Consider the following 13,475-nt stretch of genomic DNA (forward strand, 5'->3'; position numbering starts at 1 on the left):
CAGGAATGCCATTCATCTCCTTTGAGTCAGAGTCTCTCATTGGCTTAGAGCTCACCAATCAGGCTTAGACTGGCTCAGCAGCATAGCCCAGGAATCCTGTCTCCTGGTCCTTAGCACTGTAATTACAAGCATGTGCCACCATGCTTGGCATTTTTATGTGGGCTCTGGGTATTGAACTCAGGTCCTTGTGCTTGTGAGGCGAGTGTTTTATTAACGGAGCCATCCCTCAGCCCACAGATAGTTATTTAAAAATTTTCTTCTAGAATGTATATACATATGTTGTAGACATATAAGTATCATGTCATGTATATGAATTTTGAAATTAGCATAGCCTTGGGTTCTTTTTTTTTTTAAATCAGGTTTCCCTGTAGGCCTAGCTGGCCTAGAGCTTGCTATGTAGCACCGGCTGACTTCAGTCTCACAGAAATTCGCCAGCCTTTACCTTCTGTGTGCTGTGATTGAAGGTGCACACCATCAAGCCCAGCTCTAGACTTGTAGCTCTTATTAAACAACTCACAATCCTGCTTAGTGAAGTCTCACTTAACTTCTAAAAGGAGATGTTCATGAGTACTGGGATGATGACACACACATATACACGAACACATGCACAGTTTTTAAGAAAAAAATAAGTGTAGAATTAGGTCATCATTACATTATGTCAGAAACACGATCTTTTCCTTTTTGCATCATCTCACTGAGAGTTTGGGAAACTTCCTAATCCTTCTTAGAAAGTTGGTGACAGGCAGTTGTTGTGATAGAATAAAGGAGAATGGAATGAGTCACACACACCTAGGGATGAACTCAGACATGTAGTTAAGTCAGAAAATCAACATAGTTTGGATATACAAACACTCGAGGGCATATGTTAACACCAAAAATCTTAAAAGCATTTATTGATTAAAGACCATACAAGAATCTAGCATTTGACTTAGGCCATTGAGAAGAGTCATGCCTAGAAACAATGAGTTTTTTATTCCAACGTCTTAACAACGGTTTAAATGTTGTAACCTGAAGCTATTGATGATCATAATATCTTAACCTTGAAAGTTTCCATCTTGGTGAAGAAGGACCTTATCTACTAACATTGAAACTAGATCACCTTTCAGTGAAACTCAACCTGCATGATATTTGTGAGCATGGATATTCAGAAGGAAATTGTTCATGTCTAAGGAATGAGGAAGTTAAACATAGAGTCAATAGGAGTTGAAACTCAAAGATAAGAATTTATCTGAACATCCCAGCATGCCCTGGGCAGAGCAGGGGTTGTCACTCCTGTTCAAGCTAGAGGATATAGGCTGTGGTCCCCTCTGTGACAAAGTCAAGAGGCAGCTGTGAGCTTACAGAGGCAGTGGCTTTCTTCTCTGCATTCTTGGAGGAAGATAGACCTTATCTCTCTTGGAAGCTTTGATGCTTCATCTATGGTTATTGGACCAGGACTATAAGTGTTAAAGTCACTAAAAATCCTGGTCAATCCGGCGGGGATGAACGGCTTTGCCGTAAGTCAGCTATCGTCATTGGGCAATAATACTTTTGTATTTAAAATACTCTGCTTTACCCATCTCTACCTCCAAACTTACTGGCTTAAAACAGCAATTTCATTTGTTCTCCATTAAATTTTGTACTCAGATCATAGAAATGGCTTGTCTGTCTCTGCTCTGTGATGTCTGGGTCCTCAGCTGGTTGGTCTGAATGGCTAAGAACTAGCTGGAATGGGGGGATTCAAGTCATGTGTTGGGAGCCGCCCTAAAGCTGTTGGCTGGTTTCTTATTTTCCCTGTGAGAATCTCTTTGAGGCTAGCTTACCTTCCTCACAGTCTAGTAATCTCGAGCAACTGAATGTTTTGTGTCTGAATATGTGAATATGGGTGCATATGAGTGCAGATGCGTGTGTGTGTATATGTGTGTGTGTGGAGGTCAGAGGTCAGTACTGGCTGTCATTCTCAGTTGCTTTCCACCTTATTTTTTGAGACAAGTTCTCTCAATGAACCTGGAGTTTAATGATTTGGAAAGGTTAGTTGGTCAGTAAGTCCCAGGGATCCTCATGTCTCTGCCTTCCAAGTGCTGGGATTATGGCCCACTCCATTGCGTATGGCTTTTCACACGAGTGCTGGCGATCCAAACTCAGGTCCTTGTGCTCGTAAGGCAAAGGCTTTATGGACCGAGCCTTCTCACCAGGCTTCAATTGGGCTTCTTGAACGTAGTTGGCTTCAGACTGGGAGCGTTCTAAGAGAAGGAACCCCAGAATACAGCATATGCTAGGTCCCTGTTTGTGTATGTTTGCTAGTGTTTCATTTGTCAAGTGAAATCACGACGAGCCCAGAGGAGACGTGGGAGTGATTGTAGGTCATGACAACTGGTGGTGCGGGTTCATCGGGGTCACTGATGCCTGTATCATATTTTCTGCCTTTTTCCCTTCTGAAAGGCGAAATAGGTACATGTGTAACTGTGGTGGGACACTGGTTCATGCCACAAAAGGTATTTTTGAAATTAGGTTATTTTTACCCCAAAGAAATTATATGCTAAAAATATGCTATATTATTTCACACAAGGTAGGTCTTTCAAGTCTATGCAAAATGAGGTCTATGTCAAATAATGTAAGTCCACATGTACGGAAAAGGGAATTTCAATCTTTAGAACCTATCTCAGGTTTCTTTTTATTCTCCCAGTTGTTTTTCTACATATTGGTTCCAGTTTGAGGGTGTATATTTTTTATTTTGACTTTTCAATAGTTCATGTATTTAGAAGTGTTATTTTTAATTTTCTGTGAGTTTTTAAAAATATAGGATGTACTCTTTAATTTTAGTTTCCATGCGTTGGAAATGCTGGAATGAAGGGGGCTTAGCTAAACTTCGCAGACTTTAGTTTCCCAATCTCTTAGACAGGAAAGTTTTTTGTTTTTTTTTTTAAAGTCACCCAGCCAGAAGATATTTTCCCTCAACTTTCTTATTTGCATGTATTATATTTTACTTTCCTGTGAAAAAAATCCAAGCGGCAACAGAAATGAGGCTAAAGTAACAGCAAAATTTCAAAATAGAAACTTATTACAAGAGTCCTTGGCAAAAATATTTGATTATGCACCTGGAGGCGATATCAGTAGGTGTAGGTGGGAGGTGTTTGCAGGGCTTTGTGAAATACTTTTTGAGATAAAGTATTTGCTCTATGTTAAGATTTTATTCAGCTGTGTTACTGGAAGCCCTTCATAACTCTGTAAGTGAAATTCTAATCACAAGCCCCTGAAAGGTACATGAAGGAGCTCTTAAAATTTTATATTAATTGTCACTAACGTCCATGAAGACTATTAAAAATTTGTGATCTGGGCAATGTTCAAGTCTGGCTAGACATGGTAGTTACTGGGAAATATTGGAAATATATTAAGACACAGGCCAACCCATCACATACCTTGACTTGGTGGGTGTAGTATGCTCTCCAAGCATTAGAATTGTCAAGTCTCTTTAGGTGATCCCAAGAACAGCCGTGTTTGAGAATGCCTAGGCTAAAGAAACTTCCTTGGACTGGTTTCTCATCCGCATTTTGCTACCATGACTTGAGTTTCTGCTCCTTTCTTGGCTTTGGGGCTGCTCCTCCTGGGAAATACAGTTGCTGTATTCCTTAACAGTGAATTTTTATGGGCTACATTATTTTGAGACAGAGTCTCACTATGTAGCCCAGTCGGCCTCCAACCTGAGGTCCTCCTGCCCCAGCTTCCTAAGTGCCGGGATTACATGTGCACATTGCCACATCCTGATGATGTTTTGTGAAATTTAGTTCTCAATTTCACACATCAGCAACACAGTAAAACAATAGTGGAAAATATAGAGATGTGTGTTTTATTGGATTGAATCATATCAAATGGATCTATGTACTCAACCATTATGACACCGCAGGTAAATGCATTAACATTAATATTAAATTCCAAAACAAGCCTTCCTACATCTCTGGATTAGCTAAATATCTGTTCAGTTGGGTTTTGGTAACAGCATAATAACTGATATTTAGTCAAAATATTTCTGGAATGAAAACAATAGAATTTATTAGCATCTCTTTTCTGTGGGTTGGGCGTATGTTTGTCAAAACCAAATGTAAACAGAAACTTCTTTACCTGGTGCCTCGCCTGAATACACAAGCACTAATCGATTTGTCATGGGTATTTTGAAAGATTTTGGGGCTGATATAAATGCTGGTTAAAGGTTAGTCTATGTGATTTAGAGCCAAAACTTACACAATTGTCTCTTTATTCAAACAGTTAAATTTCTCTCTATTTACCTCTCTTTAGTGAAAGAAAAGTGATTCTTTATCAATAGGGTGACTGTGCTGGATAGCTTTAGTGTCAACGTGACACACCTGGGTTGACGGAGCCTCAATCGGGGAATCACCACTATTGGACTGGCCTGTGGCCATGTCTGTGGGGCATCTTCTTGATTCTTGAGTGATGTGGGAGGGCCCAGCCCACTGTGGGTGGTGCTACCCCTAGGCAGGTGGGCCTGTGTTGTGTAAGAAAGCAGGCTGAGCAGGGGCCAGGGGAGCAAGCCGGTAAGTAGCATACCTCCATGGCCTGTGCTCCAGCTCCTGCCTCCAGGTTCCTGCCCTGAGTTCCTACCGTGGGCTCCCTGATGAACTCTGACCTGGGAGATGTAAGATAAATAAACCTTTTCCTCCCCAAGTTGGTAGTAGTCAGAGTATTTTGTCACAGCAATGAAGAACAAACTAGGACAGTGACCATCCTCCTTACTTGCCTGAGACTGGGAAGTTTCTTGGGAAGACTGGGATACACTGATCACCTTAACTGATACAATGAAAATTAATAATATTTTGGGAGTATTTTAGGTCACTATATGAAGAGTGATTTTCAATTGCCAAATTATATATAATGGGAGTAAGGTTAGCAGTTATTTTCCGAGTTTGGTTTCTATAATTTTCCTTTTAGCTCAATGTGTTCTTTTTGAACATTCTTCCAGGGACTATTTTCCTTTGGCATTGGGGGCTGAATCTGGCACCTTCTTTGTGTGAGGCAAGCACTCTGCCACTGAGCTACACCCTGAACTTCTTCCAGGAATTTTTTGAGCGATGCTCCAACTTCATCTTCAGAAGACTGTGCGTTCATTGGTATTTGAAGAGGATTAGATCCAGGGTGAATACTAAAATCTATGGATGTCCAAGTCCATCATTTAGAATGTCAAGGTACTTTTATACAGCCTGTAGTCTTTAAATAAACTCAACATTACTTATAATACCTAAGGCAATTCAAATTATTGTGTTTTAGTCAAGGAATTGTGACAAGGGATTACAATTCTGTACATGTTCATTACCAATCCATTTTTTCAAATAATTTTGCTATGTGGTTGGTTGAGTCTGTGGCTATAGAATCCAACAGTATGGGGAGGAATGACCTCACATTTCGTTTCTACATTTTAAGGAAGAATGCCTAAAATAGCAGAATGAGTGGGTGCTAAAATAGAGAAAAATTATTTTTGAATTTGCTTGGCGATCTGTATCTTGTTAACACAAAGAAGTTCTTCTAGTAAAGTGAAAAAGGAAAAGAGAATAGACTCTAATTTGGATTCATTCTTCCCCAAAATAACATCAAAAGTCATGATGGACAAGTAGAGCTTCAAATAGATGTTGTTGAGGTGTTTGTATATTAGCTGTCCTTGAGACTGTCTGAGATAGTCACATAGTAAATATAAACTTATAATTTTACACCTGGAATTTATTTTCAATGATATGGCTATCTTAGTTTTCTTTTTAATCTAGATTGTTAGGGTCTGATTTTCTACTCTGGGGGTACTAAGGATCAGTAATACCACTTTTTGCTTTAAAAGCCAAATGAAGTAAGTTTCAGCAAATACTCAGCTCAGAAAACATCAAAAGTAATCCTTTCAAAGAAAGAATTAAAGCAGAGATTAAAATGGGATATTCAGTCACATCCACTATTTTAGTCTAACAACTGTTGGATGGGCTGTGAAACCTGGACCTACACCCAGCAGCACCAGTGTCAGTTGGGGTCAGTGCCTTTACTGCTCTGGGCCTCAGTTTATTTGTCTATAAAACAAGTGACTTTGCCTATCCTGTGCATTTGGTTTTTTAGGTTGCTAATAGCTGATAATTCCATGTACTATATTCTGACGATGTCTTAGCAGATATGTGAAATTCCACCCCCCTTTCCCTAGCAGTTCCCTTAGAGCCAGCCTTAGAACAAGGACCCACTTTTCTAGAACTTGAGACAGTGGTACCCTCTCAGAAGACAGAAGTCTACAGCTTATTGTAAGTCTCTGGATCCTAGTATTGGCAGTTTGGACCCCGGATGAGTCACTTCCTTGTTAAGGTAATAAGATTTCCCACTGAATTGCCTCTCTGAGTTTTAACTTTCATCTGCATCTTTCAGCGACTCTTATTTTTTTTCAGACAAGTGGGACGGGATAGTGCTCGCTCACCTCAGAGAACTTCAGAACTCCTCCTTCTATTTTTCCGTCACATTTTTCTGCTGGCGGGGTCTGGAGAGCCTCATGTTCCACACCTTACCCCTGGGTTGCACAGCTTTAGGCTGACCATTCTGCCCAGTGTTTGAGTCCTGGGGACATAGCTGAAGCCTGAAGATCCCTCTGGATCTTTCATGGAAATGCTTGGAGAGCATCTCGTTGGAAAGACCTTGAGGTTCTGTCTTGCCTTACAATATAAGAAAAGACATGCAGCTTGTGTGGAGTTTTATTGGTTACAAACCAGATGCACAGTGATGGAACTCTGAAGCTTGTACCAGAAGAGCAGAGCTTTAAACTCATAAACTTCTTTGATTAGAAAAAATCCCAGCAATATATTAAGAGCATTATGGGAAGTCTGGCGAGGCCATTCCAGAGGAAAAAATTTCTGAGTTTGGTAACGCCAAGGATCCCTTTTGAGACTCACCCATTAGTGTCTAGGCAAGGACTTTTCCATCAGGGTAACATAGTTTTCACAACTGGGACAAACTTTTATTGGCTTCACACATGCTTTTGGATCTCATTCACCTGAGAAAGAACTATTCTTCCGTTGATGCTCTCCTGAGTGATGGCCTTGAGCGTCGGAGCTGCAGATGCTGAAGGAAAGACCAAAGAGATCACTGCCAGGCTTCCCGCACCATCAGAACTGTGCTCGCCTTCAGTTCTCCGCTCCCTGCAGCTCCCCTGTGCCTTTCATAATGCTTACTAAGCAACGCCAGCTGCAGCGAGCAGGCGTCTACCCCCCCCACCCCACCCCCACCCGCAGGAAACAAAGGTCTCTGAACAATGTCACTTTCTGGAGATTTGGACCCTTGTCCTGGTACAAAGCTGATCTCTAGTCACAGGCCTTTGAGGAGTGCCTCTACTCAAGGAGGCTGTGTAGCTTTTGATCACAGACTGTGTGAGTTTGCAGAGCACTAAATGCTATTTGAGACTTTTCATTCTAGGGTTTAGAAAGCATGCCATAGCATGGCATGATGGGTGAGAAGCCAGAGATATCCATTGTGGTCACTATTTTCAAAGGTTTTCCTTATTTGAATAAATGCCTTGTTGAAGCATCAATAAACTGGTTCTGGACAGTAAGGAAGAGCTGAAACCATTAATAAAGATACAAGGGAAAATTTTGTAAAAACAAAGCCTCTTTCACAGTAAACGTAGATTGTGTTATCCCATCAAGAACTGGGATTCCCACCACTAGACATGCTAAGGAGAGGCTGAGGGCCACCTGTCTAGTCTTGCAGAAATGTAGCAATTAGGTCAGGAGCCTTGAAATAATTATCGGATTCGCTGAATCTCTAATGTCTTAGAACAGTTTTATTAAAAACTAATCAGAAAATGATGCATGATTTCCATGGAGTTGTTCTGAAAGCTTTCTATGATATATTAATGATAATCTGAGAAAATACATTTCCTAGGTCAAAGATGTTTGAGAAAATTGAGTTAGACAAAGTAAAACCTTTGTTTTTCTTTCTCTTGTCCCCGTTTTCCTCCCTGCAATACCTGGTCCATTTTTAGCACACTGCAGGACAACATGCCTCTTCAAGAGAAGGCCAATGGTACACAGAGTTCCCAACCTTATCTGGCTGCGGAACACATCTTTCGTGATTCCCCAGTCATATTTCATCCTACCCTAGTGTTCGACAGAATCAAGTTTGGGAAATGATGTGGTTTAATTTCTTAGGAGTTTAGTTAACAGACTTCGTCATTTAAGAGAGACAGAATGCTATCAGTTACCACTTTATTGTTCGCAAAGAGCTTTCATATGCAGGTTGAATCTCCTTTATCCAAAGTTCCCCAATCCAAAATGCCCCAACATCTCAAACTTTTTGAGCACTGACATGATGCTATATGGGGAACATTACACACTGTAAAATTTCTTTCATATAAAAGATATTCAAGATATTCAAGACCTATGGGCCATAAGTGTATGATATATAGGAAACATAACTAAGTTTTGTGTTTACTCTTGGGTTTCACCCTCAAGATCTCTCACTATGCATACACAAATAAAAAATAAGAAACCTTTTCACATCAAACTCATCTGGTCCTAAGCTCTTTGACTGAAAATAATCAGCGCATTATTGACAGCCACAGCGAGCACACACTGTGGTTTGTGGTACCTAATTTGTTAACTTAATTGAAAATTCCTTGCCATCTGGGAGGCCAATAAAGATGGAATCCAGGGCCTTTGGGAGCACAGTGAGGATGACTAATACAAAACGGACAGACACGCAGATTAATTTTAAAACGTAGGTTCAAACAGCAAAAGAGATTCTTTTACCTTTCGTGCTTAACTCAGGCTCGTCCTTTGTCCTGGAAAAGTAAGAAAAAGGCAATAGCTCATTTTAGCGATAATGGACCTTCCTGGAATGAGCCAATCTCCTTTTCTTGCTTGTTAGTTTTCAGTTCTTTGATTTTTCATTTTTGTGTGTGTGTGTATGTGTGTGTGTGTGCCTGGGGAAGCCAGAGGCATCAAATCCCTTGAACTCTGGTTCTCTGGAAGGGTGGTATATGCCCTTCACCTCTGAGCCATCTCTCCAGCCCAGTTTTCAGCTCTTTAATAAGGATAAAAGAACTCAGCAGAGTGAAGATCATGAGTTTGTGGGGAGCCTCTTGGACTCTGTGGCAGAGAGGATCACCTTTTAGAAGCCTTGGAGTTTGGAGAATTCTCCCAAGCCACCCTGTCCCTCCCTCTAGACCCCTATAGTCTGTATCTCCAGATCCCTCCCAGAGTCAGGGTCTCCAATCTGGAGCCCTTGAGCGCCTCTGACTGGTCATAGTTTGATCCAATGGCGTTTTTATTTATATATTTTGAAAAAAACTTATAACCTATTTTCTTGGGTCATAGACAACACATGCCTCTTTTATCATTATTTCCTGGGACAGTCAGAAATAGCAGCTTGAATACCTAGAATATCTTGTTCTGTTGTTAATCTAATTGTGTGCATTCCATTAGGGAAACACAATAGTCAAAACTATGTTAGTCCCCTCCCCTTTGAGACATTAATAGCTTTATTTATACAATCCTCATATACAGGGAGTATCAACTAATTAGCTCACACTTGCTGCCTCTCTCTCTCTCTCTCTCTCTCTCTCTCTCTCTCTCTCTCGTGACTGAGACCCTGGGGGGACACATATCTTGTGTGTTCTGGCCACTACTACCTTACCCTTCGCTGTCTCCCTCCAGGAGCTGTCGGTAGGTGGCAATTTCCTTCTCCAGGTGGGTTTTGATGCCCAGTAACATCTTGTGTTCATTGTTCTGATGCTCCAGATCCCGGCGTAGCTGCATCAGCTCCTCTTCATAGTAGGACATGATCTGCTGCATGTCCTGGAGCTGACAGGAGTACCGGGACTGGGTCTCTGACAACATGTTTTCCAACGCAGATTTCTGAAAGAGGCGGCATAGCACGTTTACTAGGCCCCCAAGAGCTTTGGCAGCATAAGCTTGTTCAGTGTTTAGCTAATGCGGGTCACTCTGCCACATGTCTTGGTAGTCGCTGGGGAGAATTAGGCTGACTTACAGGGTTGGTGTTGGGCCTTCTGATGCCATGTGTTTTGGCATAAAGTTATTGTGTCAGGGACTGTTTGACAGCTCTATTGCACCTTTCTGGCATTGCTGGTCTATGCCATGCACTGGGGATTGGACATGCATGGCCTCGTTCCCACCCATCCCGTATACTTCCAAGTTATCTCTGGTTAAATGGAAAACTCTGGGAAGATGATAGAAACTGGGATGCTGTCTGCATCCTTAAAGGTCTGCTGTGGGATGCCACTTGCGATAGAGAACACGTGGTTACATTTGATTTTCAGATGAGCAAATGAGTAACTTTTTCGGACAAATACATCCCAAATATAATCCTGCAATTACATGTGACATTCTTATACTTAAAAAAAAAAAGAATCTTAGATGTTCATGTCAAATTCAAACTCTCACTGAATGTCCTGTCATTTGGCATACCTAGTGGTCTTAACAATCGTAAGAGATGATCATTTTTGCAGAAGTTCTGAAACTGCAAAACGAAGCATCTCAGCTAGGACAGTGTTCAAGTCCTCGCTCTGTGTGGGCTCAACAGCTGCTTTTCTGTAGCACAGAACTTTCATCTTAAAGAAAAATAACACGGGCTATTCACACCTTAATGGTCATTTGTTTTTTTAATGGGCCTTTAAAACTGACTGGTCATCAAACCATAGTCCCCTGGTGTGGTCAGGCTCTTATCCCCCTAGAGGACCGCTTCATATCTTCTCTTTTGTCCCCAGATCTCATCCTCCCCTCCTTCCTCTCAGCCCTTTACATTACTGTGAAAATGACAGCAACCAGGAGAGACGGCCCACCAGGTCAGGGCCTTTCTTCCCCTCATGAACGTCCCCCGTCTCTGGTAATCACTGCCTCCTGTTACATGCCTCCACCTCCGGTGTTGCCTCTTCCGCTAGATAATCCTACCTTAATTTTCCGTCTTAGAGCCATACCTACCTTCAGTCATCCTCCGGTTTCTCTGTCCTGTCACCAACAGCAGAGCTCCTCAAAGAGTTGTCTACGTCTGCTGTTCTAAATTCCCTTCTGATGAAGCCTACAGAGCCCCACACTGTCTGGCTCTGTTGGGACCTGACCCCATGGCCTGGTGCCCCTTCCTCTTCCCTCCCTGTCCTTCTCTCCCCTTCTCTCCTTTGTTCTCTGAAAGCAACCACACTGGCTTCCCTCCTGCTCCTCTGACTTCCTGGACACACTTGTGTCTTGTGGCTTTTGCATGTGCTGTTCCCTCCACCTGGAATTCCCTCCTCTCCAACTCACAGCCACACAGGGCACCCCCTTGCCTCCCTCAGACTTTTGCTCAACTGTCACTATGCAGTGGCAATCCTCTCCTGGTCACTGCGGTGCTGATGACAGCTCTCCACCCTGCCATGTCTTACGTGCTCTCCTGCAATTTTCTCCATCTGACAAATATATACTTTGATGATTTTTACAATTATTCTTGGCTATCCTTGCTTCTTCAACACCAAATTCTGAGTGCTAAGCATAGTATCAGATAACAAAAGCTGTGAAAATGGGTACTAATGCCTTGCTGATTCCATAAAGATATGTGAAAAATGCCTTGAAAATTGCAAACCATTGCACTGTAATTATTCTGTGATCTTTGGTGATGCTTTTGTTGTCGTTGTTGTCAGGATTACAGACACATTCCATCATGCCTAGCTAACAGTACACATTTTCCTGTTTGTTTGTTATTTGAGACAGGGTCTCCCTGGTAGTCTCAGCTGGCCCGGAACTTGCTATGCAGACCAGGCCAACCTTGATCTCACAGAGATGTAATTGCCTTTGCCTTGCGAGTGCTGGGACTAAAGGCATGTGTCACCATGCCCAGCTGACAGTGCACATTTAAATGTCTGTCTACTATCATGAATTTGTCATTTAGCTTATGTTCCTGTGACACAGATGAACCAATTATGCCCTCTCAAAACTGAGTGTAGAGTTGTGCCCAGGAATTATATTTCTAGATGACTGGAAGATTCAGTCAAATGATTGTATACAACGAATTTTGGGAGCAGTGCTTATATAGAGTGTTTTACCGAGCAATAGTGAAGATAGAAATGACTCAGGAACTTTTCTGAGTGACAAGACACATACATAATGAACAGATCAGGACTTTGGAGTCAGCCAGGCCTAAATTTGCTGCCTATCATGTTTGCATGAGACTTTCTCTCTATTGAATTTGGGGAGCAGTCTAGTTCTGGGTGGAGTTAGCACCAACAGAGATTATGGGGGGGGGTCCATCATCCACTACACCCTGATATCTCATGCATGGCCTTGCCACTAGGAATTTACTAGTTATGTGACCTTTCTCAATTTATGTAACTCTCTGGAACTGTGGTGTCCTCATCTCTAAAATGGGAAGGGCTAAGACCTATCTGGAAAAGTTAATGTGATGGCCCAACAGCATCGGATATAATGAATGACTCAGTGAACATCTGACTCTATCTTCATATTGTGAGTGAATTTCTTCTTTCTCATCACGGGTAATTTGAATGAAAACGGCAGAGTGAGAGATGGCCCAAGGGACCTGGGGAGCTGGGCCCAGGAGAGAGGTCAAGGAAGGCTCTGTAGAGGAGGTTGTTGTGACAGGGTCCAGGATTTTTCTAGATCCAAACTCACCCTGCTGTGCTGTGCCTGCAGGTCAATCTCTAGGGCCTGGAACGTGCGCTTCAGTTCATGGATGTCACTTTGGTTGACCTGCACAGGCGCTGGGCCAGTCACCTCCTGGGATATGGCTGTGGACTGTGAACCAAGTATAAGCAGAGGCATCAGCGTTGGGGCGTCTGACACGAACCTTTGGGAGGTTTGGTTGCTTTCCTTTTACCTGCTCTCTAAGCCAAGCGTCCAACTCCTGATGTTTCTTCTTTATTATCAACTCATACTCCTGCCTCATATCTTCCAAGGCCTTAATCAGATCTTCCCCAGGAGTCGTGTCTACCTTCACATCGACCTTGAAGTCACTTGGCATGTGATTCTCCTTCATTTCCTGTTTAATAACAGAAAGAAGATGAATTGGCCCATGACAATTGGGTTGACTGACACAGGTAAATATATGTAAAAAAATCAGTGAATGTGGTTGTTACACATTCACTGGTGTGGTTTCATAATGATTATGAATTGATTAAACATGATGTTCATTTTCTCTAACGATTCTACAAACTAAAGAATAGCATAAGACATGTGTTACAGTTTGGATTTAAAGTGTTTCCCCTGAAGGTCTGTGTGTTGGGTGCTTTGTTCCCACCCAATGGCATTTTGTTGAGTGGTATTGGAAACTTTAGGAGGCAGGATTTCATGGGAAGAAATGGATAAAATAGTTAAACTAACAGAGAAAACACATTGTGGAAGCTTGTAGCTGAGGAGCTTCTCACCTCATGGTAGACAGGAAGGAGGGAGGGAGGGAGGGAGGGAGGGAGGGAGAGAGAGAGAGAGAGAGAGAGAGAGAGAGAGAGAGAGAGAGAGAAAGAGAGAGAA

General features: G+C 42.1%; 1 protein-coding gene across 1 annotated transcript in view; it reads right to left on the bottom strand.

The window, feature by feature from the left end:
• Positions 1–6,704: 6,704 nt before the first annotated feature.
• Positions 6,705–13,475, bottom strand: part of Krt23 (keratin 23) — a 17,216-nt gene continuing 10,445 nt past the window's right edge. The window contains exons 4-8 of the mRNA XM_008835194.2: positions 12,826–12,987; positions 12,621–12,743; positions 9,640–9,860; positions 8,754–8,785; positions 6,705–7,068 (exon numbers count right to left, since the gene is read on the bottom strand). Of these exons, the coding sequence (XP_008833416.1) occupies positions 6,974–7,068; positions 8,754–8,785; positions 9,640–9,860; positions 12,621–12,743; positions 12,826–12,987 (633 nt within the window). The 3' untranslated portion in view covers positions 6,705–6,973. The remainder of the gene's footprint in view (positions 7,069–8,753; positions 8,786–9,639; positions 9,861–12,620; positions 12,744–12,825; positions 12,988–13,475) is intronic.

The sequence above is a fragment of the Nannospalax galili genome, unplaced genomic scaffold (genome assembly GCF_000622305.1).
Source record: "Nannospalax galili isolate Female #2095 unplaced genomic scaffold, S.galili_v1.0 scaffold137, whole genome shotgun sequence".
Lineage (NCBI taxonomy): Eukaryota > Metazoa > Chordata > Mammalia > Rodentia > Spalacidae > Nannospalax > Nannospalax galili.